At 46.0% G+C, this 25,845-nt stretch overlaps 1 protein-coding gene across 13 annotated transcripts in view; it reads left to right on the top strand.

The window, feature by feature from the left end:
• SYNE2 (spectrin repeat containing nuclear envelope protein 2) overlaps positions 1–25,845 on the top strand; it is a 313,786-nt gene that overhangs the window by 280,080 nt on the left and 7,861 nt on the right. For 9 of the 13 annotated variants that reach the window (XM_073242275.1, XM_073242277.1, XM_073242279.1 and 6 more), the window contains 10 exons: positions 699–865; positions 11,996–12,158; positions 17,162–17,349; positions 17,811–17,961; positions 18,289–18,471; positions 19,920–20,057; positions 20,919–21,113; positions 22,871–23,153; positions 23,635–23,703; positions 24,604–24,743. In XM_073242275.1, coding sequence (XP_073098376.1) covers positions 699–865; positions 11,996–12,158; positions 17,162–17,349; positions 17,811–17,961; positions 18,289–18,471; positions 19,920–20,057; positions 20,919–21,113; positions 22,871–23,153; positions 23,635–23,703; positions 24,604–24,743 — 1,677 coding nt within the window. Of the gene's footprint in view, positions 1–698; positions 866–7,274; positions 7,394–11,995; positions 12,195–17,161; positions 17,350–17,810; positions 17,962–18,288; positions 18,472–19,919; positions 20,058–20,918; positions 21,114–22,870; positions 23,154–23,634; positions 23,704–24,603; positions 24,744–25,845 lie in introns of those variants that run through there. The other 4 variants (XM_017670605.3, XM_073242276.1, XM_017670607.3 and 1 more) reach the window with 4 other exon arrangements.

Genomic DNA, 25,845 nt, shown 5'->3' with positions numbered 1-25,845 from the left:
GTTTTAGATATGTTTTTGAGATTTGAAGGGATTTTCTGAACTATTTTTATTCCTTCTCAGAGAAAAGCTAGTAAGTGAGGATTCCAGAGAGCTGGGAAGTGTGGGACTGCTCACGTGACATGGTGCTGTGTACTAAGGGGAGTTGCTTCCCCTCAGGAGGTCTGGCCAGAGAAGGGGCTCACATCTCCATAAAGCATCTGCTCACACCCCAAGCAAGTTACAGCTTTCGTGGTCGTTACTGTTAAGGAGCTCCCCCTGCTAAAGGAAGGAGGCCCACAGCAATGGAGCTGATGATTTTGAAATGGTCACTGATCCCCACCAGGAAAGGTAGAGAGAGAGTGCTTCTAGTCACCCAGAATGCCACAGAGGTCAACCATAGAAAGTCTTGCCGGCATTAGGCTAATTTAATTATACCCAGTTATCCTCAGGGACTAAGTAAGTTAGATTCAGAGAAATCTTGGGGGGAAACCACGGCTCTCAAATTGAGAAAGTAACTACCATGTTGCCACCTTACATATTAAACATGTGCTGGGTGGGCGAGTTTGACTTCCTAGCTGCTCACTGAAGAGTTGTGTTGACAGGTGTGAGAAGTTTTTAATTTTTATTTCAAATTCCAAGAGTCAACTGTGTGTGAGTGGCAGGTGAAGAAATGAAGTTTCAGTAGAAATTGACGCCTTGTGTTTCGGTGCCTTTGACAGGACTGCATGGAAGAAATAAACTTGTTTAGTGAAAACAAGTTACAGCTAAAGCAAATGGGTGACCAGTTGATCAAGGCCAGTATTAAGACGAGAGCAGCTGAGATAGATGACAAGCTCAACAAAATTAATGACCGCTGGCAGCACCTTTTTGATGTCATTGGATCAAGGTAAGACGTGGCCTGAAAATGACTTGGACTCCCTAGGTACAGTGGTTATTTCACAGATTTAGAAACCGAGCCCAGTTTTCCTATAAACTTACCAGTAAAGGCTGAGTTTGGTAAAAATGAATGGAAATTCTTACTTCAGCATTTTAGGAAGATCATATTTTAGGGGCCTCTTGTTCTGAGATGTGGCCTCAAATAAATCTAAGCTACATGCCCTGGTGCAACCTTATCAGAAATAGCACTGATAATTTTATCTCCCTTCACAAAATGATGTATCACCTGCAGCTTTTAGATGTCTTCTGTCTTCTAATTCTGTCTCCAAAGACAGACCCCCCAATCAAAATGTTTCTGATTGCAAAGAACAGTCACTTGGCTTGGGGACAGCTTGTTAGCTGTACGTTCCAGCCACCAAGAGAGCCTCTCACATAGCAGTGTGCTCAGGTGTTCTGAATACACAAAATGGTAATGTGGACTATACGGAAGAACATGTAAGGTAAATGAAGAATTGGGAAGTAATGACAATAAGGTACACTTAATAATTTGGCGTTTCCTTTACCTAATTGTTTACTATAAACCATATGTGAACCTGATTGAGTCAGAAAGGCAGCAGACTAAGTGCATGAAAATTACAGATGGAAGTAAGATGAGTCAATTACATTAACGGAAGTGGACATCCGAGCAGCTGTAAAGCCAAGTGGTTTGAACGCTCAGATCTCATCTTTCTGGAGTGGGGGTGGGGATGAAGAGCCTTTCAGAAGAGTGGTGTTCCCAGATGGTTCTGAGTGAGGGGCTGGAACTTCTGAGTGTTACTGGTGGCAGAGAGAGATGTATGTTACAAGCAAACAGGTCCAGGGGTAGAGTAGGATGGAAGTCACCAGGAAATGACGAGAAGCTCCATTGGCTCAAGTATAGGAGATGCAGCTGGCAGGTAGGTTGGGGCTAAGTCTCAGAAGACCTTAAATCTCAATGGAAGTCTTAGTGTCCTAAGTAAGGTCTGAGTCATTGATGTTTTTTTAGCAAGGGAGGGTCTGCTGAAGACAAATATTAGGGTTATGTGGGGGATGGCATAGGCTTGGCTGAATTCAACTTCTCTTTACTGGCACTTGATAAAAATCCTTTGGAAATCCATGGCAGAAACACAAGTAAGCATTTAGAGCACAGGTGTTTGAGCCAATCTTGACTTTACCAGTTACTGTGGAAACTTGAGCAGATATTTAACCTTCCTAAGCCTCAGTTTCAGAATCTGGAGAATGTGTGTAACAGCACTGCGTAAATCAGAGGCCGCCGCGAGGATGAGTGATGTGAGTCTCATATTTGGCATGGGACCAGAATGTAGGAGCTAGCACTTACTGAGTGGTTATTATTGTCTTTCCCTAAGAACGGTCTAAAACTAACTAGCATGTTTGTTGCATGAAAGAGGATTTCCTCAGTTATATCTAATACTGGGAGGTCTTTCCTCCATGAGACCAGTGTCTTTTACTGTCATTATCTGCACTTAGAATAGTGCTTCAGATACTTGTTGAAATCAATGGACATTCCACTGCATAAAAATAAGGTCATTTCTGGTGGGTAAATTTTGTCTAGTATGTCTTTGTTGACCTTTTCTTTATATCCTAAGTCTTCTTGGGCACCTGGCACAAATCAAGGGTGTGATGACATAATACCTGTTCATGGATCATTCAGGAGCAAGATCTAGATGACACTTCCTGAGTGACAGTCCATTCTTAATCATTCATGCTTTGGTTATATTACCTCAGAATTCACTAGGTGGTTTCTTGCCCTCCCTCCTCTCTGGCTGCCTGGTCTTCAGCCAATTCTGCAGTGAGAGAGAGAAGAGAGCAGGTGAAATTTCTGGTCAGAATAAGGAATTGAAATAATAGATATCTTGGCTGCCAGCTATATTCTTAACAGTGTACTTTTTAATGTATGATTTCACTGAACCTTCATTGTAACTGTAAAACATACATACTATCATCTCATTTTACAGAAGATCAAACTGAGGCACTGAAGTTAAGTAACTTGCCCACAGCTACACAGCCAGTTAGGCAACAGGATTTCAGATCAGGCTGTTGTGTTGCCTGCTACCCACAACCCTACTAGTTTGGAATGAGTAGAACATATTAAAAGCCTGATCCCTTCAAAACTGAAGGACTTGGAAGGGAGGAACTTACCTGAAGCCAAGAACCAGGTGAGACAGATGACTGAGAGTCTAAGAAAGTCCAAGTTGAGTTTACCCTTCAAGAAGATTTGTGGGTTCGAACGACAAGCCCGGACGTGCCATAAAGCAGCCTCACAGAATCAGCATCTTGTCTGTGATATCCTGGGCATTGTACAAAGGCATCATCATGGGGTGCGGTGGGTGGGCAGCACAAGCTGCAGAACTTAGATTTGAACAGTGGCAACCAACCTGACCTCATCCTGCAGGACATGCTGTTGGCCTTCTTGGCCCACAGAGCTCTGGACACCATTTACCCTTCTCTGCCCTACGCACAGTATCGTGCTGCTTCACTCCCGTGGCAGGGGACAGCTCTTGTAAAATGATAGGTCAGATTTGAGCCTACATAGGTACCCAGTCGCATGACCTTAAGATTTTAACAACAAGCCTTTAACTTCAAAGTTTGGAATGGTGTTCAAAAGTCCAAGACCTCAATAAGTCAGGTTTAATTCACTGGGGACGAGTGGTGGGTGGGGTGGATTCATTCTCAGCAAAATAGAGGTAAATTTCAGAAGAGCTGGTAGGACATCAAGGACAAGGTTACTAAAAACATAGATTTCTGAGCATTTCAGATAGCAGACTCCATTGGCCAGGGGAGAAATCCATGTTATTTATTTTGTAAGTGCCAAGCTCCTCTTAGGTATTATTTCATCTCATTCTTGGAACAACTGTGCAAGGTCAGTGCCCTCCATTTTACAGAGAGGGCAAAGGCAGCTCAGAGAGGGCAAATAACTGACCCAAGGGCAGGGGCGATTCTGTGCAGGGTGGGGATGCAGCCAAGGTCCATCTGTCCCGCGGCAGCTTACACTGAAAGAGCCCTTGGCTCTCTTGAGACCTGGCTTTTAAAAGTAGCTCATCAGAATTTTTCTAAAACCTAGAACTCTATGTAGAATTTACTATTTACTCCAGAGTGGTGGTTCTCACACTGAAATATGCATCAAAGTCCCCAGAGGGCTCACGAAAGCTTGGATTACTGGACCCCACCACAGGGCTTCTGATTCCATTGGTCTGGACGGGACCAAGAATGTGCATTTCTAACAAGTGGCCAGGATTTGCGGATGGCGCCGGGCTGGGGAACAGAGCTAGAGCGAGCAGCGGGCTGAAGTGACATGTGCCGCACCAAGAGTCAGAAATCCTGGACCTGCCGCTTACTGTGCTCGAGTCCCTGGATGAAAAAGCACCACACCTGCACACACACTGTTAGCCTCTGGTGCGGTGCAGTGTCGCTCTGTGGTGAGGGAGGAGAGGAGGAGGGGTTTTAGACCCAAGCTAACTTGCAGATTTGCAGAGACTTCTTCAGCTTCTGTAAAATCCCTAAAGCAAAGAACCTGAAGGATCCATCTCCTGAAATAACCAAATACTCCAAGGTTGTGGTGGGCGGGGAAGCCTGAGTCAGGCTTAATGCTGATTTCCTCACAGAAGGTTCCATAGGCCCTGTGATGGGGCTTCAAACTTCACAGAACTGGTTCTCACTTTGGAATGGCTGCAGAGCTATTAGCAGTCCTCATGGGCCCCTGGGCAGCAGCTTAATGTTGGTGACATCTAAATTCTTACAAAACATGCTGTTTGTGCCATTGGCAGAGAGCCCATTGGAAGCACTGGTCTCTGGGTAGTTGTGGTGAATGGCATGATTTTCCTAGAACCCAGTCTGATTTGGTGATAAATACTAATTATATACCTCTATGCTTATTTGAAGAGTTAAACTTTGTGTGTGTGTGTGGTTGTAGCTACTAGTTCCTCCTCTTCCCCATGTTTTCTTAGGCACCTATCTTTGAAAACTGACCCAGCAAAACCTGAATGCAGGAGAGACTGAATTACAGAAGTGGCTTTGCAGAACTAGCGGGATGTGCAGTGCTGTGTTCTGGAGGAAGCTTGGTCTTCTGTTAGTAAGAACTCGCAGGCACAGGGTGTGTTGGGTGACGGACACACAGATGCAGACCTCAGCACAGAGCAGATCTCTGACAAGGGGGGCGGCCGTCCTCCCCTCGGTGGGACTCGTGCCACAGAGAACCCTCAGCCCGACACAGCTCACTTAGGTCTACCCTTGATTTCATATGAGTAGTTGAACTCCTTAAAAGTCCACCTACTTTGTTAACCAGAACCCTCTGTATAGCATTAATCAAGGCTTCAGGTGTGTCCTATGGAGCAGGAGCCCTGTGGCCACAGGTCAGTCTGTGTCTTTAGTGAGTCTTTCTTGCTGGTTGTGAATCTCAGTGGAGCCTCTTCAGAGACATGGGGAAAGAGGCAGGAGTAGGGCAGCCTCTTTTTAAAGACTCTCTAGCAGCATGTGTGAATGATGAGGTCAAAGCGTTCCATCCCTAACCCAGGTGAGTCTCCTAGGCGGGAAGGCATACCCCAGAATGTTTACATTGCTTGTCGGTGGGGTTTGGCATCATCGGTGACTTGAATTCTCATTTTGCTTATCCAAATTTCTAAATGTTCATTATGAAAAAAGGGGGCTTTTTTTTGTTGTTAAGAAAAGATGTCATGAATGCTGCTATTTTTCTCTGTAATTCCTCTTTGATGTTAGCACTATTAACAAACTAGGAATCCTTAAGCAAATGTTATGTAGGAGAGACTCAGACATACTACCATCTGATCCCTTCCTATTTAGACTAGATAGTTCCTCTTGCTTCAGAAGGATCAAGTCCACGGAAAGAAACCTTTTAACTAAGTATATTTGTGACACTAAGTGTAACTTCACATATCACTTTTTACTAAGTGTAATTTCACATTTCACATTTAAGTATAATTTCACTACCAATGTGAAAAGCCCACCTGCTTTTTCATAGTGGCAATTAAAATATTGTCATTAAAACTCAGTAGGTATTATTACCATGGTAACTGTGTTAAAATTGTTTTTCCATCTCCTGCAGAATGAGGATGGAGATGTGTGCCTTTTTAAAGTGATAACATTTTTCACTTGCTCTCCTTTTATCTGCATTCTCCTCAAGGTTAGTTTGGAAAGCTAAGCAATACTGCTAGTCATAAAGCTGACTTGCTCTGGCCTGATCAGTGGGCCTGGACGGATTTAGAGATTTTAGCACAGGAAGAGTCAGATGTGAGGTCAACCTCCCCTACTTTTTTCCTTCCTATCAGCCTGATCATTCCACCTCTGGAGCAGGTGTCTGCTGCTCCTGGCCCTGTAGAAATGCCTTCCTGAGGGTCGAGAAACTTCCCCAAGTAGACAGCAGCCATCAGTGGGTCAGGGAGTAACCAGCAGCCTGGTGGTGTCCAGCATCAGGCAGTCCAGTGTACTAAGTCTCGGGTCATGTTAGCAGGTCCCATGCATGCAGGCACAAGGTAGATGGTGCATTTGGGGAGAACTGTTCCCAGATCGGCACTCCTAATTTCACTGGTCTAGAATGTGCTTGCTGTGTTTCAAGGTGGAAATAAAATAATGAATAACTGTTGGGCTCTAGGGGCCCATAAAAAATTACCGATTTCACTGATTTCATCGTGAGTCTTAAAATGAGGCTGGGAATGAGCCTAAAAGCGTGTAGACACAGACTAAGGGTGATGTGAACAGCCGCTCAGGATCCGCTGGAGAAACCAAGGTCAGGGTGGGGAGCTGTCGTGGTCAGCGTGGTAGACCTTGGGAGGAGCAAGCTTGGAAAACTGCAAAATTTCTTCCCTTGAAAGCCTTGTTCATTTTTACTACAAGATAGGCTCTAATGCCAAAAACAAAAACAAACAGAACAGGAATGAACTAAATGAACTCTGCCTCTTCTAAGCACAGGACTAAAAAGGCAGGGCAAAAAAGGCAGAGCAGAAAACCTTGCTGGGGAAACTACTTGAGGAGGCGGGGAAGGCGTTCCTGTTGGACTGAGGGGCTTCAGGTTTCAAGGCACCATTTCGTTTAAAACTGATACAGAGGAATTTAATTTGAGGATGACAGAAGTCCTCTTTTTTGTGCCCCAAATCTAAATGTTTCTTCCCTGGGTTTATAGCACTTCATAAATAACCCATAGCCAAGATAGCACTGTGACTTCCTTCCCCCAGCGTTACAATCCTGTAGCGTCAGAACAAAGACTGTGTGTGAGTGTGTGAAAAGAGCTGGAGATATTTTGTTTATTGGAAGGGAGAAGACTGAGATTAAATATTGCAGTTAGCAGAGAAGCAGGTCTCTTCCTTTCCTGTGGGCATTGCTTTGTGCCCACGGAGCCTGTGGGAGGGCGCGCGGCCCGGCCCGTGCAAGATGCAGAACCGGGAATGAGGCCGGCGGGGGAGGGGCTGCCTTGGCCAGGGAGGTGGAGGTGCAGCCGTGAACTTGGAGCTTTCGCTGAACATAAGGAATGGTTTTTTTCTCATCAACAGTAAGTGCCGTTTCAGTCATCGGCCCTGCGTATGGCCAGGGGGTGGCTGCTGTCGCTGTGTGTCTTGCTGGCTTGCTCTCTCATTCATTTTGGTTACAATAGAAATCACCGATGAGATGGTGGCTGGGGAGTGTGTGCGCGGCCATCGGGGGATGGGCCCTTTCCCGGTGTCAGCCTGCGTGTGGTGTCTGCAGTTAGCCTTTGACAAGCAGGGGAGTAAGTGATTATGCTGTGTGGAAAATGGAAGTCCTCCTGCAACATAAATGCTTCAAAGAGGCGATTAGCTCAAATGTCTTGTAATGTCTGCATCCCAAAATCAGGGCTTCAAGATAGTGGAGTAATTGATTATCTTACTGTCTGAGGTTTAGTCATGTAGAAAGATGCAATTGTATAGGATTTGAGCAGTGTTTTGCCACTGATAGCTGCCCACAGGGTTGGGTATCTTACAGCACAAATTCACAACTTCCACCATCTCAGTTTTCCTTAGTATTTTTTAAGTTATGTTGTCCACATTGGCATAGGAATATTTTAGTCTATGTCTTTATAATTTAACTGTAGACCCTTGAGCATGTAGAGAATAAGACTGAAATGTATATTCCATATACTTGAGTTTAATGTTAAAAGCCCGCTTCACACATTGTTAATTAAGGTTTAGGCTCGATACATAGACTGATACTAACCTGGCTTGATTTTGTTTGTCGGGGAGAGAAAGCAGCGTTCCTAAGTATTTGGATCCATTGCTAGTAAGATAAAAGAAAAACTTAATTCACCTTGATCATTTTCTGCTTTTCTACTCAGAATCCGTGCAAAAGATCTAATTTGTAGCTACTCAGGTAAAATTCTTATTTTGCTTGGTTTCTTCTAAAAATGTTTTCACTTTATGCAGGTCTTCTAGTCTACACAGGTGAAAAACCTCCCCTTTGCACCTAAAATTTTTGTTTTTCCAATTTTCAGAACTGAAATTCAACTCAGGAAACTATGCTAATTTTTTCTGGGGAAATCAAGTTTGTTGAAATACATATGTGAGCAGTGTTAGACAAGTGCGCCGGGGCGCAGCCTGGGCCAGAGTGGAGGTGGCGAGCCGTGGGAGCAAACGGCTTTGCTGGCTGGTGTGGTGTGGTGTGGTGTGGTGGTGGCTTCCCTGGGCCCGCAGTTGGCCTCTGAATGGGCTCCCTTATTTTCCGGTATTAACACGAGATTTAAGGTTTTCCAAGAGCAGTATTAATGAGGCCTAACATAGAGGTCAGTTGCCTGAGTTGGCAAATGACATACTTCCTGACCTGGGAAACGTGGTCATTAGACTACAAAGAATAGAGTATGGAATATTCTCTGCAGAAAGATACAAACTCAGTAGTTCACCGTATGGTTTCTGGAGTAAATTGTAGCATGGTTACCCAAGGAACAGCACTTACTTCATCACAGCACGTGTTTATATGTTATGCCTGCGGTCAGAGGTTGAGACCCAGTGGATTAAATCCTGAATGGGTGAATGTTCTGTAGCCATGGCAGCTTTCTTTGTTGTTGTTCCTCCCACCTTCCCTTCCTCTTAATTTGCCCTCAGTATGCATGGGATTTGTGTGCTCGTTCGTCACCCTTTCACCTGCCCAACATGGAATAAGGTCAGGAGCACATGAGCTCTGTGTGGCGGCAGATTGCTTTGTGGCACAACAGCCTAGAGCTAATCTGATCTTTACTTCTCTCCTTAGTATATTATATGGCCACCTCTTTTATGAAAAAGACAAATTTGAAGGTAAGAGCCAATATCACTTACTCATTCAAAAGATATTTTTTGAGCACTTCTTATATCATATTATGTCTAAGTTAGATCTGAATTTGGTGATGAGCTCTTCATGCACAAGACCTATTCCTCAGATATCTCTGAGTCCTGAGGATCTGCATAGGACCCAAGACAGCACATAGGCACATAGTTAAGTTTAGTGGAAGGAAATCATAGAGGGGCAGACGTGGACACCCAAAACTTTGCAGCACTTGGGGGCAGGCTCCTACTTCCCAGTGTATCCTGGAGCCATGAGTGAAGACTTGCAATCATGACCCCTTGACAGCAACACAAGCCATCCTGTACCTAACGTTAGCTAATGTGTCAGTGCGTGCATGCTAGCATATGCAGGTTTATATGAGATGCCACGAGGAAGGTGCTTAAGAACAGCATCTCTAGACAAGGCTGCTGCGATTGGAATCCTGCCTCTGCCATTTAACGACCACGTGACTGGGGCAAGTTATTTTATCTTTTTGTGGCAGTTAGCTCATCTGTCAAATGGGCATACTAGTAGTGTGGATCCCATAACATTGTTTTGAGGATTAAGTGAGGTGCTCACTGTAAAGTACAACAGGCCTGGCACATGTAGGTGTCATGTGTTCTGTAGGTGTCCCATTTTAGTAATAGAGCTTTGTGAATTGTAACATATACCCATTGATGAAGTGTAAAAGAAAAGGATAACAGTAGAAAGTCTGGTATTTTATTCTCACGCCCCACTGGTTTGTCCATTGTGGACAGCCCTGGCCTGGAGTACCATTGTCCTGGGGAAGCCAAGTAGGTTATTCATCGCCCCCCTCCAAGCTCCTTTCCTCTGCTATTGCATACTCACCTGGGATTAACAGGATTCAAGATCGGTGGGTCTTAGTATTTTTGCACCTAGGTTATTTATTTAAGTCCCTTCATTTAAAAAATTGTGTTCTAGCCCTCTTCTTTTTAAATAAAGAGGCTCTTTGGGTTAGAGTCGGGTCAGGTGCAGGAGGAGGGAGCAGGTGGAGAGGGTGGGGAGGCGGGAGAGCGTGAGCTCCTCTCCCCACCTGTGAGAAGCTCTTGGGGCCAGGCTACTTGTCCAGCCAGAGCCTTCCATAGCCCCTTGGAAACTTCGTGGAAGACGTCTTGTCCCATGGGGCCCAGGGTTCCCAGCTGCTCTGGCACTATCTAGAGTGTTCTTTCTGGACCCTGGGCTGTTGGGAGATAAGACACTGGGGTGAGGGGTGTGTGTCTCTAACGTCATGGGAACAAAGGAGGATCTGGGTTACAGCTGCATCCAGGCCCGGCCCTGGATTCTGTTACATCTGTAGCAAATCATCTTGTGGTATTTGCAGTGAGAAGCTAATTTGGAAGGTGTACATACCCCCTCAGAAATCATCATGACCATAGTTTGTGGTCTCCTTAAATAACAGCATGTAGTGGAAGTGCTCATACACACATTCATTCATGCAAGAAATGTTTGTCAGTGCCTCCTGTGCCCCAGGCGGTGGGGCGGATGCTGCCCCTGCAGAGGGAGCAAGCCCCGTGCAGCCTGGCTGGCGTGGGCTCTGTTGTGGACACACAGCAAATGAGGGCTGCGGACGAAACAGGGTGAGGGGTCCCGGGGGCTGTGGGAGCATGTGGGTGAGGCCCCCCGTGTCTCAGCAGTGGCGGAAGCTCTGGGAAGCAGAAAGGGGGCCTCTCTGCTGAGTGCAGGCTTGGAGGCAGAGAGCCCACTGTGGCTTGAAGGCTGGGAAAGGACTGTCAGGGTGGGGTGAGGGCTGTGGAAGGGTTTGAGTGGGGTTGGATCAGATTGGCCATCTAGAATGTACATTTGGCTACAGACCCGAAGGTGGGTCGGAGGGCTGGGGATGGTATGGTGGGAAGCTGTTCACTGGCAGCCAAGGAAGTGGGGGGTGCCGTGTGCTTCTGTGCATAGGGCCTGCACCCCAGGCTCTTCCAGTGCCGTGGAAGGAGTTCTGACGGCATCTCCTATTGTGAGTATTACTGTGTGGAACTTTCCCTTGTAGCCAAACTTCAAGTCTCTGGGATTCACTAGAATTCCCACAGATCACCAGAACAAGCCCTCACTCACTCTACTCTAGGACTTTGATGAAAACAGTTCATAGAGGCATTTTTTTGCAGGGTCTGTCCAAAGCTGGTTTCCCCTCAGCCGCTGTGTCCTTTCCCCCGACAGTTGAGTGATGTGCATGTGAGCTCACAGACACGGACGCCACGGCTGTTAGATTCGCTGCCCTCGGAGTCGGGTGGATCAGTGGGGCAGATGGATTTAGAACTGCTTGTGCTTTGCACCAGCTCCCTCTGTGGCAGACACAGCTGCCCCATAATGGCTGGTTCTATGTGAAGGCACCCTCAGACCGGGCGCGGTGGGGTTTAGTACACATTCTATGCTTGCTCAGGAGGAGGGCCCATGAGAGGCATCCGGGCCAGACAGCTCCGAGTGAATCAGGCTTGTAATGATTGACTTCACCCCTCAGAGAGGCCCTGGCTGCTGCTGTCCTGGGCTTGCCCAAGGCAGACACTGGACAGAAGCCAACTATGGTTATTTTAATCTCAAGAGAAAGAAAGGGTATCTCCTGGGCCTCTGGGTCCCACTGCGGGAATGACAGGACTTCGTATTTGTGTGGGTGGATCAACTCAGTCCATTTGAAAATCAACTGGGGCAGCAATTTTGTGAAGTGTCACATACTCTGTGAAACTTAAATCTGGTGCCGTGAGGGTAGTTCTGTTGTAAAATCAATAACGGATGTAGGTTGCCATTTACTCTTGGACACCCTAAGTGGCACATTTCACTCACCACTAACCGCTGGGTTTTTGTTTTCTGCAACCATGTTTAGGGTGAAGAAGCTGAAGGAGACTTTTGCTTTTATTCAGCAGTTAGACAAAAACATGAGCAACCTTCGCACCTGGTTGGCCCGGATTGAGTCTGAGCTTTCTAAGCCCGTTGTGTATGACGTCTGTGATGACCAAGAGATCCAGAAGAGGCTCGCCGAGCAGCAGGTGGGGAAGTAAGAGTGAGCTTCTGTACGAGTACAGGTATCTGCAGTATCCGCTAACCAGCCTTCCCCGTGCTGGCTGTGTGTTTTAGTGTGTTTACATTTCATAATAGCTTTTTTTCCTAGAGAAAACTGACCATCTGTTCATGTCCTTGTACGTGTGAGGCATCCCTCTCTTGAGTGCTCACCCTTCCACCACCATTTGCATAGCTCTTTGGGAAATGCTCTGAATATTGTTTAAGATGCAGACCTTAATCTTAGTGGTAAATAAGGTTTTTTTGGTTTTGTATTTTTTAACTTTGTTTTTTTTTTTTTTTAGCTTCTGTTAATGTAGTTTTGAAAGGCCGTGAACAGAAAGAAAAATGAATTTTCTAACCAAGGAAGGTTTCCATGGGTCAGTACTCTGATACAGCTTCCAAAAAAAAAAAAAAGGCATACAAGGAACATGCTCGGAGCAAAGTTCAGGAAGCCTTCCCTGCAGCGCTCTGTGCCGTTGTCATTATGCACCCTCCAAGCTGAACCTAGAAATCCCCCAGCTTGACAACCACTGAGGCCTGCCAGTGTCTGTCATGACACTAACCTGGTCTCTGATGTCACTGACTTACCAAGTCCACTTCCTGCCCTCAGTGGGCTCACGTTCACATGCTCATTTTCATATGCAGTGCCTGAGCTTATCTTTGTTTTTTTAAATAGTTAAGTTTATATTACTCACATCTTTCTGAGACCTGCAAGCAGATTCTGTTTGATCTGTATAGCAGTATTCTTCTCATCAGGTTCTCAGACTTGTATCTGTTTTCTTCACTTTACCTCCTTGGTGTTTGCTGTCTGTCAACCCACCAGGGAGATTCACCCACATATCACAGCTGCTTAGAGACAGAATTTTTCCGAGACTCCGGGGCACTCCTTGATGATAAATTCTCTCTTGAGTTTGGGTCAGTCCTTTTACTGATAAGTGACATCTCATGCTACCATGAAGGTAGAGCTAAGTATTTGCTAATACTCTTGACCTAAATCTTTATTCAATCTATTACAGTTATAAATGATGCCTGTTCTCTGATTTTCAAATCAGTATGATTTGGCAATGCTACAAAGTAAAAATATTGATTTTTCTATTTATCCTCAGAAATTTAAGTATGTCTTTTTCATTGAGGTCATATAAATTCTGTCTTTGCTTTATGGAAAAATGAACAGAAATAAGTGCCATGTTAACACTGCAAAGATTTTAATGCCCTCAGTAGAGTCACAGCTTCTGGACATTATCGGTTTTATTTGCAAGTTTGATCCACTAGGATGACTTTCTTACACAGTCTTTTTATAGACAGGCCTTGCAAATAACTGTGTACCCTGAGTAGTGAGTATTTTCAGATAAATAGTACAGAAATTGACAACAGTTTTCCTTCCTCAAGAATGACTGGCTAAATGTGGCAGGGGCTAATAAGTATATTAATGTTTCATATATCTGATGTGTGACAGAATATCATTAAAATTGCAGGGAGTTTATTCCCCAAAGTGTACAGTGTGGTGCCACTGCCATCCTGTTGGCCTTGGTTGTTCCTGTACTGAAATGGTCCAAAACTTCAGTATGGTTGATGGGAAGTTTCCCTGTTCATAGAGTTCAGAATCACCATCCTGGAATTCTTATCCCTTGGTTATAAAAAAAAAAATGATGGAGTTGCTGTTCAAAACCACCATTACCGTAAGGAAGTTAGGTGTGTTAGTTTTCTGTGGCTGCTGAAAAAAAGTTCTCAACTTTACACAAACTTATTGTCACAGTTCTGGAGGTCAGAAACCTGACAGAGCTCTGACACAGGGCTGAGAGGAGGCTGCAGGGGAGAAGCCACTCCTCTGCCCTTCCTAGCCTCTTGAGGCGCCAGTTCTTGGCCCGCGGCCCCTCCTCCATCCTCAAAGCCAGTAACATCAAATCTCTCTGTGCTGTCCCCTCATAGTCAGTTCTCCTTCTGACTGACTGTTCTTCTGCCTCCTCCTTCCACTCTGAAGGACTCTGGGGATTACACTGGACCCACCCAGATATTTTTAGAAAAATCTTAAGGCAAGGTCTCCAAAGCTCCATCAAAACCACTAAAAACAGAAGTGTGTCACACCAAAGAGTTCTATATGGGCTGTTTTAAAAAAAACCTTACCTGTGCTTCTATCACTAGTTAAATGTAATAAATTGCATAACTGCTTCCAGAAATAAGACCTAAAAGCTTGGAATCACATAGAAGTGCCTTCTGCAAAAGCGCTCAGCTCCCAGAATTGATTAAGAGCAGTGTGCTCCCTGGGTCCTCATTGCAATGACCTTGGGGCCCAGCAGGGAAGAGGTCAGACCTTATGAGTTCCTTTTGTTTCTCTTTTATGTGGAGAATTTTATTACCTTCTAAAATGTGTATTTTATTACCTCCTTAGGTAATAAGGGTTGTGTGGTTGTCCTATAGAATAGATCATCTTCAAAAAACAAAAGTGGTGGCAACTTTCATGACACTCTTAAACCATGAACCAGCAGTCACTGAGTCTCAGCATTTCTCTCCCATTTTCTTTGGTTTCCTGGTTCCCTGTGGGAGCCGGTTGGTGGTGTGGGGACGAGAGGTCATTAGTTGCCCCTCCCCCTCACAGTGGGCCACCCCAGCTTCATTCCAGCCTCCCTAAGCTAGTCCCCAAGACCTGCTCACCTGCTCAGCAGCCCGGGCCCCTCCCATGAGGACATTCCGGAGCCACCCCTGGGGGTCCCACCCATCCTGTGTGATTTTCTGCCCTTCAGCCTGTTTTTTTGTTTTTATCTTATTTTTCTGGCCCCTTTGTCTTCTCATCCCTCCTGCTGCCCTTGGCTCTAGTATCATGTCTCCCGGCTCCTCCTCTCACTGCCCCCATCCTACACATGCTTTCCCAGCAGGGCCCTGTGTCACCTGCTCAGGAGCAGAAACACACAAAACCAAGAGGAGCCCATCTCCAGAACCATTGGCAAGTCTTCTACATTGTTTTACATTGTTTCTTAAGTCCAGTTCTCCAAATTGTATTTGAAAAGCTTTGAAGTCCAGTTCCCCTGCAGACTCGCCTCAGTGGGCGCTCATGGGGTTGTTGCAGTTTCTAAAGCATCACTCATCCAGCACTTCATTTGCATTTTAAAATATGGCCCACCACCTTTTATTTTACAAGGTAAATAGTGCATGCTGTAATATTGGCAGGCCATATGATGTTCTAGAAGTTTTCTTTGGAAATTTTGAATAATGTTGATTTTTTTTTAATCAAGATGTTGATGGTCTTGCTACCATTCACCTTATGTGTTAATCAGTTTTTTTAAGCCATTTTACTCCATATAACAATAAATAACTTACAGTAACTACAAAAAATACGTGACATTCATGTTATCCATAGATTAGACTTCCTCTGTGTTTTTCAGCCAGAGCTTACCCAAGCCTACCAGCTGAAGTCAGAAGCAGGTACCATTTTTCAATTAAAATTATCAATGGTACTCATTTAGCACCAGTGCTAACATTCCTAGGCATTATTTTAATAAAGTTAAAAGGGACATTTATCAGTGCCAGTAAGTTTTAGGAAAGTCTATAACAACTGTCTGAACCACTAAGAATTCTTAAAACTTGAATTCTGTTTAAAGCTAACAATTTAAAGTCAGTCCTTGCATTGACCTCCAGAAGACTTCACCATTGCACCATGTCAGGCATATGTCCTGGACTGCAGAGCTTAAAAAAATCACCCTGCCACATCTGTCTTTATAGGATACACAGGATGAAAAGCTGAAAAACATGTTTTCTTCAGAGTATAACTTTATGGTGCTCATTTTTAGTTAGGTTCCATGTTAGTAACTGCTTGATTTAAAATTTGGTTTGAGTGCTAGCATTTTTCTTTAATATCCACCCAGAGAATGATCTAGTTGTGCATTTATCAGGAGAAACGTTAAGGAACTAACAGTCCTGTCCAGAAATACAGTAGTTATCTCCAAAATCATTAATTATTGAGGTGACCAGGAATGAGCTTTGCACTTTCTGTAGATAGTGGCAGGCACTGTTTATAAAATTATCCTGGAAACTGAACTTTATTGAATTCAGGGAACTTTAATATAGTTCATAGTGGCTTCTTTAACTTGGCATTTCTCTTTATCTTGGCTGTTTTGTGATGTAATTTGGATACTCAGATCAGTGGTGCAGCCTCCTGTAACTCACCACAGATTCTAGGCCGCAGGGGAAGCCTACCTCATCCGGATGGCAGGGCAAACGGGCTCCTCATCTCCCCCTCCCCCAGCCTGCTTGTGGTGTGCAGAGGCAGTCTCTGGGGCGATGACTGAAATGCCATTGTTTAATTGTAAACAGGTTTTCTCTTCATGAACATCCTTTTTCCCTCACCAGCAAACTGCAGCACTGTCATCGTCATCGAACAGAACTTTGGACACCATGTCCCCTCCCCAGGCTGAGCCTTGGCCAGACCCCATGAGCTGGGGAAGCGGGGCCTCTACTCCCACATTCTTCCTGGGGCCTGGGGAGCCCTAGGCTGGTCTTGTGGGGAGGCTGTGGACACTGTACCACAACATGCACGATTTGGTGGGGGAAGGGGTGAAGGTAGCACAAAGGTCTCAGTGATTTAAGAATTTTGTGACCCATAAAAGGTTAAGTTTCTATTGCTGAAGCTTTAGGTCCTATTGAACAGTCAGTTATCCATGGAAGGCCTCTCCCAAACCAAGTCTAGAGTGGAGGCCTTTGGGGAAGTGGTATAGGTCCTCTGCCTCCACAAAGTCTGTGAGACAGTGGGCTCCCAGGAGGGTACCCACACTATTACCCCCATACAGTCCGTTCCAGCTGTTGGGAGCTTTTAAGCTTTGTGTCAGGTGCTACAGCACAAGGGCTGCACAGAGGTCAGGATATGGTCTGCATGGCTGATTCCAAGTTGGAAATGCACCGGGACTGCCCTTTGCGGGGAGTGGAGCTCCTCTGCTTCCCACCCTCCCACCACCGCCGCCACCATCTGAAGGCTCCTCTTACTCTCCTGTAATCATAGGACCTGCAGCGAGACATTGAGCAGCACAGTGCAGGGGTGGAGTCTGTGTTTAACATCTGTGACGTCCTACTGCACGACTCCGATGCGTGCGCCAATGAGACCGAGTGTGACTCCATCCAGCAGACCACCAGAAGCCTGGACAGGCGCTGGCGGAACATCTGCGCCATGTCAATGGAACGGCGAATGAAGTGAGAACCGAGCTGCCCCGGACATTAAGTGTGGTGTTCGGATCTAACTAATGGCATTGTGTTCTGGTCACTTCCCTTCCAAGGTTATTGGCAGAGAAGGCTCAGTAGGTGTGACCTGACCAGTGCTTATTAAAGGCATTATTTAAGACAAATATAACCAGGGTAGCATTTCCCCCAGCTCTTCTGTGTCCCGAGGTGTAACTGTGGCCGGCCACTGTGCTGCTGTGTCCCCAGCGGGTAGCCCCTGTGAGGCGGGAGTTCTCTGGGGCTTGGCCCTCCCAGGAGGAAGGTGTCCTGCCCACAAATCACCATCCCTGCTTATTTCCCAGAAGGGGTACCAGGGTCTTTCCCTGTGAACAGGGCCAGTGCCAGTGGGTTTGGGAATGGGACCAGTCAAGGGAGGAAAAAAGTGCAAAAGCTCATGTTGAATGGCTTGTCCTGAGTTGCTTTCCTCCCCTCAGAATTGAGGAAACATGGCGCCTGTGGCAGAAGTTTTTAGATGATTACTCCCGCTTTGAGGACTGGCTCAAGTCGGCTGAGAGGACAGCGGCCTACCCGAATTCCTCAGAGGTGTTGTACACCAGTGCCAAAGAAGAGCTGAAGAAGTTTGAGGTAAAGACCCTCCCAGCCCAGTGCTCCTGGTAGCCAAGCGTGTAGCACCTCAGGAGCGGCTGGCTTGCTGTATGTGTGGCCAGGGCCACCCAGTCCACAACTTGCCATCAGGTTTGCAAGATGTTTTCAGTGTACGCCAGCTGGCATGCAGTGAACTTGAATGCCTGTTCTTTAGCAAGCAGCAGAAGAGCAAGTGAAGTAAGCCTTTGCTTACCATTTCGGTCCCGGGACTAAGCACCTGAGGCAGGTTGCTCGGGGCCTGGCAGGGAGTGTCCTGGCACTCCGTGTGCTTTGGCACTGACGGGCCAGGCCCTCTGTGTGATGCAGGCCTTTCAGCGGCAGATCCACGAGAGGCTCACGCAGCTGGAGCTCATCAACAAGCAGTACCGGCGGCTGGCCCGGGAGAACCGCACCGACTCGGCCAGCAGGCTGAAGCACATGGTCCACGAGGGCAACCAACGCTGGGACAGTCTGCAGAGGCGGGTCGCGGCCGTCCTGCGGCGACTCAGAGTAACCTTCTCCCCATCACCTGGGGCATTCCTAGATGTTCAGGGCAAAGTGGTTAGGTGGTATCGGGCATGTAACAAGGTGAGGGGTAGATTTCATTTAAGGCCTAGCTGTCTTATTCTTCCAAGCAGCCTTCCCTTTTGATTAAGCCCAAAGATGCCAGCATTCAGGATTTTTAGGAGGATAATTTCCCAAGAATAGGCTTCTTAGGCAGAGCCTGTGTATGTGGTCTGTGTTACCGAACACATCTCTCTCTTCCGACTCTGCTACCCTTGAGGGGGTGCGCATTCGCCCACAAACTGCCAGAGTCCGGCACTGCAGTCTCTGGGTCTAGCCAAGGGACCTTTTAGCCTGGAAGGAGGCCCACTTTCCCCACCTCCCTGTTTTTGTGTGTCCCATTGTTTCTTGGCTGTGAGAGAGATGGACAAAGCCCCCCTGCATTGTGGAAGTTGGGGACAGTGATTCTCCTTAGAATTTCAGAGCACACGGACTAACCTAAAAGGTTGGGTTTGCTTTCTGAAGGTAAACATCCACTTTAGATTGCTATAATTCAGAAGACACGGTCTGTCAACCTTTTTGAGTCCAGATGTAAACTGACAGGACTGCTGTGGATTGTGGCTACAGGAAGTAATTTTAATCCCTGCTTCTGTTCTCAGGGCAGAGCATTCTCAAAACCATTCTAAGAAGAGGAGGCTCTGGGCTGTTGTTTTTTTGTTTGTTTTGTTTTTTGTAACCCTTACTAGGAAGAAATAAGCTAGCTTTTCATACAACCCCATTGCATTAATTTCTTTATCTCCTGATTTGGCTGAGACCAGTCTAAACCTTCAATTGGCACTGAATGCTGTGTTTGAGAACCAGCTGCCCATCTGTGAGGTGGTAACCCAAGAGGCATCCTTATTTGGAGGCGATAAGTATCCTCTGGGTCTCCTTTCTCTGAGAAAATACTCAAAATTACCTGAGTAAAGGCACACTGGGCAGTGGGCCAGGCTCAGCCTGAGATCAGTACTTTTCCATCTTCATCTTTGGTCATTCAGAAGCTTCCACAGAAGCCTAACAAGTTAAAAAGGGCAAGGGGCCAGCCTGAACTTTGAGGGCATTCCTCAAAGGCCAGGTTCGGGAAATTACTGACTTAGATCAGAGAATTATGTAATTTCAAATGCTGAATGGACCTTTTGAGGTCATAGCCAACATTCCCACACCCTCCTTTGCCCAGTGGAGAGACTCAGAAGTTGGGGGCTGCTTTGGTTATCTCACAGCCAGGGCCAGACCCCAGACTGCTGCCCCCACCCTGGTCCCTGAATGCCTTGAGGGCCTCCTAGGTCACCCCAGAGGCAGGTTTCTGTCTGAGCACTGCAGGTACCCTTTCTTTTTGGCCAAAAATAACCTTGTTGTCTATCTGAGCTCTTGTTCCGCCATCAACACAAACATGTGATTTCCTTCCCCTCTCACAGCATTTCACCAACCAAAGGGAAGAATTTGAAGGGACGAGGGAGAGCATTCTGGTGTGGCTCACAGAGATGGACCTCCAGCTAACCAACGTGGAACACTTCTCAGAGAGTGACGCCGATGACAAGATGCGCCAGCTGAATGTAAGGCCTGCTTCCTTAGCAACTCTGCAAAGATTTCACCTTTGCAGAAGACAGCTGGCCAAGTACAAATTCCAGCTGATGCCCTAAGGGCAGATTCCAGCCATTGTTAAAGCAGCCAGGCTGTATTCACCTGTGTACTGCTGGGTTATCCTGAGCAAGGATGCGGTTCCTTATGGTCAAGGGGTCATTGCAGTGAGGCCCTTTCTCCCTGTCATTTGTAGTCACCCAAGAACTTTAAGAACAGAATTTCTCAAGACGCTGTTTCTGCAGCACTCAGGTCTGCATGTGACATGTAGGGTTTAACAGACAGAAGAAGAATCTGCATCAAGAGTGGGGCCGAGAACAGATATATTCTGCTCTCCCACTGTTACAGATACCTGTATTACACTTTAATCTCATTATAATTCCTTCAGCTAGATTTATAAAAGTTTGAAAAACAGAAATCTGCCTTCCCTAATTTAATGGCAATAGTGAAATTATTATTATGTCAGCAGAAGCAAATGCCCATTGGTGACTTATTCTGGAAAATTTTCTCTTTCCACCAAGTGTCAAGAAGACAAGTTCTTTCCCTCATACCCAGTAACAATAAATGTCCACCCATGTCATATTGTTAAGAGTTATTTTAATTAGAAAAGTCAGTGCCCAGAAGGAGGAGGGAAATATATCTATACCATTGTTTTAAATGATTAAATCTTTATTTTCACTTTGTTAAAAATGGATGAAGCTGGAGTACTAGGTGAAGGAACAAAACTGACATTTTGATGCATTTCTGTGGCCGTTACAAGACACAGACGCGGTTTGATGTGGATCCTCGGTGACATTTCTTTCTTTGAAATCCTGTGTCTTTCCTACTCTAAATAGGGTTTCCAACAGGAAATTACATTAAATACCAACAAGATTGATCAGCTCATCGTGTTTGGGGAGCAGCTCATCCAGAAGAGCGAGCCCCTGGATGCCGTACTGATGGAGGACGAGCTGGAGGAGCTGCACCGGTACTGCCAGGAGGTGTTCGGCAGGGTCTCCCGCTTCCACCGGAGGCTGACCTCCCACCCTCCGGTAAGGGCCGTGCCGCCCACGGGGGCTTCTGAGCCGCGCGGAATTTGATAGCGTTCAGAAACTTAACACGTAATGATTAACTGCAATTTATTTTACGGTAAAAAAAAGCTACATTAAAAAACTTTATTTGTTTTCATTAACATAGATCTGTAATTACTTGGAAGCTTCCCACAACCCAGTGGAAAGGATGGCACTCCTGAAGTTCTTGCTCCTCTTACTGTTTGCCACGTCTTCCCCTGTGCAGGGCTGTCCTGGCATGTCAGTACCCTGGGGCGCACTGATAGGTATTCAGGTTTTGCTTACAGTAGTTACTTGGGAATATGTTGGCCTTTTCCTCGGTCTTAGTGTCTGGGAGCTTTTAGTATCTGTGCCATTCTAATGTCTTGTTTTCACCTTTGAAGTGCCAAGTGCACTAGCTTTTCGAAAGCAACTGTGGTATTTCCCTTGACAAAGGGACCTTTCGGTAGAGTTCAGGTGGAATTAAGGCCTATTGTTCAAAGTTCACTGCCTTTGTGTGCCAGAGGCTTTAATGGTGGCAACTAACCAGCACAACTGGCCACTGTTTCTTTTTTGTGTGTCTCCAACTGGCTAGCTTAGTTATTTATTCATCAGACATAGCCTTAAAAATTACCCTATGGTTCTCTCATTTCAAAACATAGGTGACAGTCATTTTTTTTAGATAGACAGAGGCTTTATAATGCAAGAGAATAAGATACCATATCCTGAACAATAAGATTGGAGGGTAAGAAAGAAAGAACCTGTTTTGCACGGTCATGAAATTGTGACTCTTACCCAGAATACGCTGCCAGCTTTTTTTTTTTACAGATTAAACAGGGTGTAATTTGTGCTGTTCTGAATTTGATACTCTTTTTTTTTTTTTTTTTTTGAGACGGCATCTCTCATATTTATTGATCAAATGGTTGTTAACAACAATAAAATTCTGTATAGGGGACTCAATGCACAATCATTAATCAACCCCAAGCCTAATTCTCAACAGTCTCCAAACTTCCGAAGCATAACGAACAAGTTCTTACATGGTGAACAAATTCTTACATAGTGAATAAGTTCTTACATGGTGAACAGCACAAGGGCAGTCATCACAGAAACTTCCGGTTTTGATCACGCATTATGAACTATAACCAGTCAGGTTAAATATGAATATTCGTCTGATTTTTATACTTGATTTATATGTGAATCCCACATTTCTCCCTTATTATTATTATTATTATTTATTATTATTATTATGTCTAATAAAATGCTGAAGTGGTAGGTAGATGCAAGATAAAGGTAGAAAACAGTTCAGTACTGTAAGAGGGCAAATGTAGATGATCAGGTGTGTGCCTACAAACTAAGTATTAATCCAAGGTAGACAAGGGCAACAAAACACCCACGGATTCTGCCAGCCTTTTTTAAAAATTTTTTTTAATTTTAATTTTCTGACTCTTGGAGGAAGCTGCCATCAGTGAGATTTTAGCTGCTGTTTACTTATCCTCCAGGTGAAGTTGGTAATCTTAGATTATCAAGATTCAGATTAAAAGCTGGAGTTGTGGAACATAACAGATTCTAGGCCTCACACTAGGAAACTGAATTAGAATAACCACCAACAGGCCCTGCGAACCTGATTCTTGTAAAGCTGCCTCAGAAATGCTGAGGGTGGCTGTTTCAGGAGCTGCTGGACAGGCGGACCTCTGATGCTCGTCACAACTGCAACAGCCTCTGGTTTGGTTAATTCTGAAAACTGGGTCCCCCCGATTTAGGGCTTGGAAGATGAAAAGGAGGCCTCTGAGAATGAAACGGACATGGAGGACCCCAGAGAGGTCCAGGCTGATTCCTGGCGTAAGAGGAGAGCAAGCGAGGAGCCCTCACCGCCTCAGTCCCTTTGCCATCTGGTGCCCCCAGCCCCGGGGCCCGAGCGGTCCGGCTGCGAGACCCCCGTCAGCGTGGACTCCATTCCCCTGGAGTGGGATCACACAGGTGACGTGGGGGGCTCCTCCTCTCACGAAGATGACGAGGAAGGCCCCTACTACAGCGCGCTGTCAGGTAACGCTCCGGTTTCCAGGGCCCTGTGTTTTAGCACCTTAGCCACACGGCCAGCCCCCTGACCGAGCCAGACTTCCTGAGGCCTCTTGTGCTGTTTTGTGCACTGTGGTCTACCTGAGAGTTGGCTCACCCTGATCATAGGTAGAATAAAAGGAACAAAATTCACCTTGGGACATTAAGGTTGTTCCCTGATGGCTCCTGGCTGTTTGAGAGGCTCACCAGTGAACTTCTCAATGGAGCTTTTCAGATATTAGGAGATGGAGTGCCTCCATTCTGTCTATGAACTTCCTTTCCCACTGCTGCTGCAGACAGTCAGAAATTGGCTGAAAAAATCCTGGTTTTTCAAAACTTTTTAAAAAAACAGAGAAAGGGTAGTTACTTTTCTCCTCCCAGCTGACAATGTTTCTACTGTTTTAACTTAATACTTGGGCATTCATCTACAGATGCCTGCAGTGAGGAAAATGACATTATTGTTTTTCAGATGTAGAAATCCCTGAAAATCCTGAGGCATATCTTAAAATGACCACAAAAACTTTGAAAGCGTCTTCTGGTAGGCCCCCGCCCGTGCATGTGTCTCAACATGGCAGCATCCTGTGGCACACACTGCATCCTAAACCTCGCTCCCGCATCATGTCTGACCTCTGCCTTCTGTGGACACCATGCGCCTCGGTCCTTGTGTTATGGTGTATTCACACTGCTGTACTCACACGTACCTGCGCGCTCCTTACAAAACCCTGCCCGGACGAGAGCGAGCTCCACACCATCCCTCTCCTGCCCCTCAGGCCTGTGCAGAAGGAATTTTTCATGGTGCCTGTTGTAATTTTTTTATTTTTCCCTCCATCTAACTGAAGGCCTTTGGCATGGGCCAAGCTTTCTTCAGGGTGGCTTGGTTTGGAACTATTTCCTTGCTTTTGGGAGTTTTCTGGGGAGAGCAAGGTGGATGGGGATAGAAGTACTGCTGCATTTGTCACAGAAGAAACCTTCCTTTCCCTGACTTGCAGCTCTGATCTTTGTTCCCTCCCCTACCCCATCTGCAGTGGTGGCAGAGCCACAAGTGGTCCTTTGGTCCCCAAGTCCATCCTGATGTTCACTCCACCACTCACTCCTCTCCTCTTGGCCCCCAGACCCAGCCTTGCTGCCAGTGTTCCCACCACTAGAAATCTTCCTGGCTCTAAAATGCCACTCATCCCGCAGAAAATCACATTTGTTGTGCTCCATTGTAAACCCACCTAGTGAAGGCACAAACCCATCTCAGCTGCATGACTCTCATTTCATTCCCTGCTGGGACATACTGACATTTTGCAAACGTGCATGCTTTGCAAGGAAAGCTGCAGAATTCATGTTATACTATAATCTGATGCCATGTTACCCATGACCTTCTCTGTGTAACTAAACACGAACCCTTTGGTTGGAGAGAGTGGACCATCACTTGGGTTTTTTCTTGTTTCAGGTAAATCCATTTCTGAGGGCCACGCTTGGCATGTTCCTGATAGCCCCTCCTGTCCCAAGCATCACTACAAACAAATGGGAGGTGATAGGATTGTACAGCCTATCCCTTCAGATTCCAGCACTCCTTATAAACCAGCCTGTGTAAGTCTTGACCCTCCCCCACCCCCCAAGAATGTGATGCAAGTGCATGAGTAATAGAATTTTCTCAAAAAGATTTGGATGTATACTGCCTGTGCTCACACCACAGGCATGTCTTGAGTTGGTTTTCCCTATGGTGACAATCTGTCTGCTGAGGTGTTCATTAAAGCCCTGGCAGAGCTAACTGGCCTTAGAGGTTTCCGGCCAGAGGTCATCTCTGTGTGTATTGACATGGTATGACAGCGAATTTTACTGTTGAATCAGTCATCCATGCAGTGGTACAGTGAGGTGCTGGCCTTCCTGAGTTGTTGAACCTTCCAGACCAGAGACTTGGCAGTGTGCTGCGGTACATGGGTTGGGTTCCAAGCCCTACTCATTAATTGCTCTGGGGCAGTAAGCATTTTGCCCTGCCTCTGTAAGCCTTCTCACCTTCCGTAATTGTTATTAGGATTAATGTGTATGCAGGTATAAAGTAGGCCCTCAGAAGTGGTCCCCTCTGTCGTCATTTTTCTTGTTACTACAACTATATGTGGTTTATTGTTGATGTGGTTCATAATGGTGACTGTACCTTAGTGACATTTTCCTCAGGTCATATGAGTCCTTGGCCTGCTCTGTTGGGGAGCAGCCAGCCTAGGATTTAATGTGGCCCCAGATCTTTCTTGGTACAGAGAATTAGTGATGAGCAAGTTAAAATTAAAATGTCCTGTGCATTTTCAGTGTATCGTCTTTTAGAGAAACCAGAAGCACCTAAGCGTCGCTGGGTTACTCCTCAAAGTGCCCTTGGTCTGGGAGTGAATACTGCCAGGTAACTGGAAAAGGTTCTGTCTGTACATGTACAGACCCAGATCATTTGCCAGCAGGCTTATTCATGCCCAGTTCCTAAACTCGTCTTCTTAGCAAGCGGTTGTCAGGTGTAATCTGTCCCTGTGGTGCAGGAGACCACCTGCCAGTCCCTGGGAGAGAGACCCGGCCCCTTCCTTGGCTTTACGTCCAGGGCTGTGTGGCCCCACCTCTCCCAGTGGCTGTGCTTGGGCTCCTCACCTGCTCAGTTTCAAAAGTGCCACCCTTTTTGTGTGTCTGAAACCAGGTGTATCCCCATAAATCA

This window comes from Manis javanica, chromosome 8, assembly GCF_040802235.1.
Source record: "Manis javanica isolate MJ-LG chromosome 8, MJ_LKY, whole genome shotgun sequence".
NCBI lineage: Eukaryota > Metazoa > Chordata > Mammalia > Pholidota > Manidae > Manis > Manis javanica.
The sequence above is the reverse complement of the archived record's forward strand: the minus strand, read 5'-3'. Positions and strand labels throughout refer to the sequence as shown.